General features: G+C 47.2%; 1 protein-coding gene across 1 annotated transcript; it reads left to right on the forward strand.

Annotated features, from left to right (window-relative positions):
• The first annotated feature begins 1,890 nt into the window (after positions 1-1,890).
• dbf (doublefault) lies at positions 1,891-6,000 on the forward strand. The gene is made up of 2 exons (XM_017159716.3): positions 1,891-3,461; positions 4,873-6,000. Exons 1-2 carry the CDS (start codon positions 2,309-2,311, stop codon positions 5,703-5,705), a joined length of 1,986 nt encoding a protein of 661 aa, XP_017015205.2. The 5' UTR covers positions 1,891-2,308; the 3' UTR covers positions 5,706-6,000.

A 6,000-nucleotide genomic window follows, 5' to 3' on the forward strand; every position in this document is an offset into this window, starting at 1 on the left:
TTTAGCTATTTTTAGCTTTTTCCCGCTAAAGTAGCGGCTTTTTCCAAAAGTCGTAGAACAAAAGATTCCTATATGGAACTCTTAAGTGCAAATTTACTGATTCCATGACCCTAAAATACAGTTCGGATACCCTCACACAAAATTCAATACCCAGGAAGCTTTAGTTGTTCGAGCTGGCAAAAGTGGCTATTTTCGTATAAAAATAACTTTTAAACGTGACTTTTTACAGTAATGTGTTATATACCAAAATTTAAGGAATCTCAAGGGCTATATAGTTTCAAGTTTTCAAGAAAATCGTTAGAGCCGTTTTTGAGAAAAATAAAAAAAAGCTAAAAAAAAGTTTTAAAAAATTGTCTTTTGTTCATATCTTTTTAATTATTACATTTACACAAATTGCATATAGAAGGAGTTTATAGCATTTAAAAATACCTTTCAAACAAGATGCAGCACAAGTCTGTAGCTTTAGTAGTATAGAAGTTACGGTTTTCCGAATTTTAGCTATTTATAGCTGTTTTCCCGCTAAACTAGCGAGTTTTTCCAAAAGTGGTAGAACAAAAGTTTTTTATATCGATGGGATGAACGTCATATTAAATTTTCAAAACTTAAGAAACATGTTTTGGACAAACTGACAAACTGACAAACAGAATTAAATTTTCATTTTGGGAAGAAGAAGGAAATCTTATTTTGGCTATAACTTTTGAACGGAGCGTCGGATTTTGACAAATGACCCCTCATTCGACGGGTATTTTCAAAAGGAATACAACTAAAACATTGCGAGGGGGAATTTATCCCCACCGGCCCCAACAGCTGCAAATTTCGAAATTTTCATTTTTTCACTTTCACCGCTCTCTCTCCCAAGCCAATTGATTTTCTTAAAGTCTTGGTATGCAATCCTTTAAGTTATTGCAATACCTTTCGATTGGTGTATTACTCATTACGATCGGACTATCACAGCAGATTTTCAATTTTGCGGCTATATAATAGTAGTCGCCTTCGCACACTCTCCTGGTGCGCTTCGTCACTACATGGACTGCCGTCCATAGTGATAAAACTATATTAAACATCATTGGTGTGCGCCTAAGTAGTTTCAATAAAAGCATTTTCAACTCGATTAAATTTCTCATTAAAAACAAATCATTCTTTTTAAATTTATGTTTAAATTTTATATTTATTTTAAATAGTGTACATATAAATAAGAAACGTGGAAAATAAAGTTACAAGTTTAGCTATTTTCATTAAATTATATTTATCAGCACTGCTCCCCATATGGTAGGCCCACCATAAGCCCAAAAGGCCCGGCGTACGTGTGTTATTTAATGCTTATCTTTATCCTTTTCCCATTAGTGTTATTGATGTTGGCAGCGGGGGCTCGTTGTCAACCTGCTCCTGCTCCCAAAACTTCCTCACAGGTGCTCCTCCCGATAAACTTGCCCTCCGGCTAAGCGCTGACAATTGATGCCAAGGATACTCCAGCCAAATCACGCGCTAAACATTATTTTAATGTCCCCAGGCAGTCACATATGTATATTTGAGTCGGCAGCTTTTCCCTCTTTGTTTCGCATTGCTGGGGAGTTTTTCCGGGAATGTTTAAAGTCCTGCCAACTCATTTCCCGGAATTTGCGTGTGCGTCAAGAGGACCCTTGGGGACAAATATTCTCACCGTATCGAACAGGGTTGCGTCCTTGAAGGATTTGTGCTTGAAATATAAATAGAAGTTCTGGTTATTGGAAATTAAATTTCTACGTATTTAAAAAAAAAAGTATTTATTATAAGGCTACCTCAAAAGTTTTCAACACTACTTTCTAGTTTTGAAAGTCCCCAGGAAGGAGGGTACAGTAAATGCACCCCTGGGCCCGACGACCGATAATCTCGGCTGGCCCTGACAATTTCATCTCTTTGACAGACAAGACCGGAAAGTATTTGTGTTTGTTATGTAGCTTTCGACTGGTGGAGAAACCGTTCACACATTTTAAACACCGATTCCCAACAAATTCAAATGTTTTGCCAACATTTCGTATTAGAATAGTAGCACAGAAAATAAGAAGCGGTCGAGGAATTGTGCGCGACCCCAAGTGTATTAAACCCCTTCTGACTTCAACGACCACCCGAGTTCTCTATTTTCTATGTAAAGCGACGAGCCAAAGAGCCGAAAAAAACGAAAAGCCCGTCAGAGGAGGACCCGATGTGCTAGCTAGAGAGGCCAGGTCCACAGCCACATCCAGACGAGACCCAAGGAACAGAAAGAAGAAGAAGAAGCCGCCCAGCCAGTGAGTCAGAGAACCGAGAAAGGAGCAGTCAGATTCCAGACATGTGGTCCGGTCGCTACAAGACGCGTCCGCAGGTGCGGCTGCCCGTGATCCACGAGCAGATCGCGATGCAGTGCGCCCGGAACATAGTGCGTGTGGCCTCCGCCATGCCGCAGCCGCAGCCCCGCTGCCCCTCCGGCCATGTGGCCGTGCTCGTGGAGCTGCGCCGCGTCGACGAGCCGACGGTCCACCGCTACCAGGTGAATGTACCGTCCGCGGGCTTTCCGCCCATGGAACCGCCGGGTGAGGAGGGGCAGCGCCTCCAGCAGCTGGTGCTCCCCGGAACCCTGGAAGCGATGGGCTGCAAGCTGCCCCAGCCGGAGCGGCCGCCGTGTCCCATGCACGGACGTACCGTCTTGGAGCCCTCCAGTGCCACCGACAGCTGGTCGCCGGGCTCCCACTCCGGGCCACCGCCGTTGCTGATGTCGCAGAGCTCCATGCACGTGGTCGGTGGTCCAAACTCCCTGGACTTCACCACCTTCAGTGAGCCCGTGGTGACTGCCGAATCGCCGGATGGCATTCGGGCGCACTTCATGGCCAGTCTCTACCAGCAGCAACCCAGTCCGCTGAGCTACTCGGACATCTGGGTGCAGGAGGGAGCTCCTCCCCCCCCGAGGGAGATCGCATCCCACCTCCGCCCGCAGCTGTGCTTGGGGGAGAACAACGAGTATGTGGCCAGCAAGGAGGCCAGGCCCATCAACGGGGTCAAGGCGGCTCCCAAGAGGCCTCCAGCAAATGACCCACGCAAGATGGCCGAACTGTGCCTGGACAGCAACGGAGAGTACGTGCCCAATGAGCAGCTGCAGCGTACTTTCAACAGGACTTCGAACTCGCACCCAATCCACGACGGAATGCGGAGGGAGCAACGCTACTATGGGCAACATCAGAGCCACCAGGAGAAGTCGCCGACCAAGGGACTCAACGGCTTCAAGGACGACCTCGGCGGCTATGGTTACGTCGGCAAGGAGGTCGGTAAGCCCAGGAACGGCTACAAGGATCAGCCGCTGGCATTTCCGGAGCCAGGGAATGTCCTGCGGCAAGTGCAGCCGCAGGATCCGAGCCAAATGCTGGGTCGCGTGGCGATGATCGAGCCGCGCGTGCGCCAGAAAGCGACCTCGGAGCCGCAGGACAAGCCGTCCTTGCCCAATGTACCAGGTGAGATGAGGCCCCTGTCAGCTCATTTAACTCCGGAAAATCAACCATTGAATTTCACTGATTTTAGCCAGGATTAATTGCTAAATAGTCGACTGACTAGATTTAAAATATTATTAAAAAGACTTTAAAATCTCAACGTTCGAATTATTTGTCTGAAAAACCGAAGGCTATTTAATTCTTAGGGTGCAGAGTCTCAGTAATTATGCTGACACTATATTTTTTTGAAATAAAAAAAAACAAGGAAGCTTGCTCACTTCGGGTAGCCGAAGCTTATATACCCTTGCATATCATTCCTATTAAAATACAAATTACAAAATGTTAAATTTTGTATTATTTTGACATTATTTTGTCGTTCCTTTCTATGATGGCTATATAATATTGTCGTCCGATTATTGCTATATTTTATTCGTAATTCTATAATATTAAAAAAGAGTCATACAGAGTAGAAGAGAATATAATAAAAACCGATGGAGCTATATTTTGTTTTAAAACAATTTCCCTTAATTTTCCGAATTTGATAAAATCAAATTGGAAATTAAGAATTTTAAAAAAATGTTAGTACGAGGTTATATTTCAAAAACTATAAGCTTGCGGAGGAGATGTTATATGAATAAGTTGTCAGATCTGGCTGGTTCCGACATAAGAAAGAAGACTCTTGGGAAAGTTTCATTCCGATAGCTTCAAAACTAAGAGACTAGTTTGCGTAGAAACGGGCGGACGGACAGACGGACGGACAGACGGACGGACGGACAGACGGACATGGCTAGATTGACTCGTTTAGTGATGCTGATCAAGGGTATACAAATAAATTAGGTTCGGGATTAATTTCAAAGAGTAGTGCAAGAGTTCAAGTTTTCTTTTAATAACAAGAGAAACCGCTATAGTCGGGTGTCCCGACTATCATATACCCGTTACTCAGCTAAAGGGAGTGCAAGGGAGATGGAGATAGAAAACTTTGATCGGGCATAACTTTTTAACGAATGGTCCGATTTAAAAAGTTTCTTCTACATCTCGATAGGTATTGATAAACACCATAAAACTGCATTTTTACTTTTCTGAATTCTTGAAATGTGTGACGCCAGACACCTTTTAAAATCGACGGACAGACGGACATGGCTAGATCGACTCGGCTAGTGACCCTGATCGAGAATATATATATACCTTATAGGGTTGGAAATGCTTCCTTTTAGCTGTTACATACTTTTGCACGAATACAATATACCCTTTTACTCTACGAGTAACGGTTATAAAAACTAAACTTACTCAATCGCTTTATTCCTAAATAGTAGTTCCATCGATGTCATTAGCGATTGAGCCTAATTTTAGGTTATTTAGTTTTCATAGATTTAGTTTGACCCAAAAAAAAACCTTCAGTGCACTCCTTTCAGTTAAATTTAATTTATTTCCGCAGAAGTGGCTGCGCCCTCGGAGCCACCTCCGACTTATCCGCAGGAGCTGCAGGCGCTCTTCCGCTGGAACTACTGCGCCCTGTGCCACACGGTCATGCGGACGGAGCGCAATGCGGTGGACCACTACTCGTCGCGGGCCCACGAGCGCAGGATCAGCTCCTGGCTGGTGCGCCAGTTCTCCGCCGGCGGCCAGGCCCGTCAGGATGTGGCAGCCGCCATTGGCGTGTCGGAGGAGACGCTGCAGAACATGCGCACCGCTCGCCCCACGGACTTCTACTGCGACCTGTGCGACCTCAAGCTGACCTCGCTGATGCACGCCCAGCAGCACTTCTTCGGGCGCCGCCACCGCATGGTGGCCCGCCAGATGACCAAGCCGAACGGCGAGGGCTTCTACGACCCGGAGGGCAGGTGGGTGCGCACCGACGCCAAGTTGCTCATGTGCGAGCTGTGCGACGTGAGCATCACCTCGGAGTCCCAGATGGCCATGCACATGGCAGGCGCTCGTCACCGGAGGCGCGTGCACACTGTTTTTGCAGGGGGCTCCGCCGGAGCTCTGACCCTGGGCGTGGGCCCCCTCCTCGCCCCCTTCGATGACGGGCGCCTGTTCCGGGTGAACGCCAACGGATCCCTGGCCCCCGCCCCCCTGAGGCCCTTGGGCCTGCAGATCCTCCCAGCCCCCCAGCCGCTGCCCCTGAGCGATCCGAGTGCCGCCTTCTACTGCGAGACGTGCAACATCACGCTGAACCACGTGAAGTCGCTAAAGCAGCACGAGCTGGGGCGCATGCACCGCCGCAATCTCCACCGGCTGCCGGGACAACCGGTCTTCTATGAGTGACCTGACGGCGGCCTGGCGGACTGAGGGGATGGGAGATATCAGACGGAGAGCAGAGGAAGGAACCGCCAAAAGGCACTAGTCAACCAGCAAAGTGAGGGAGGTGCGGGGAAGAGAGCCTTTGGATACCGCGAATTATAAAATCTGAAGTCCGGAGACCAGGAGTTCCCGCACCCACTCACCCACCCACCGGCGGATTTTCTTGCTGAGCTGTGTGTTATTTGCAATTTATTTTTGATCTATCTACTTTTTTTTATATGTTTTCTAGTAGTATAATAAATATCCCCCAAAAACCGCA

This window comes from Drosophila takahashii, chromosome 2L (genome assembly GCF_030179915.1).
Source record: "Drosophila takahashii strain IR98-3 E-12201 chromosome 2L, DtakHiC1v2, whole genome shotgun sequence".
NCBI classification, from domain to species: domain Eukaryota; kingdom Metazoa; phylum Arthropoda; class Insecta; order Diptera; family Drosophilidae; genus Drosophila; species Drosophila takahashii.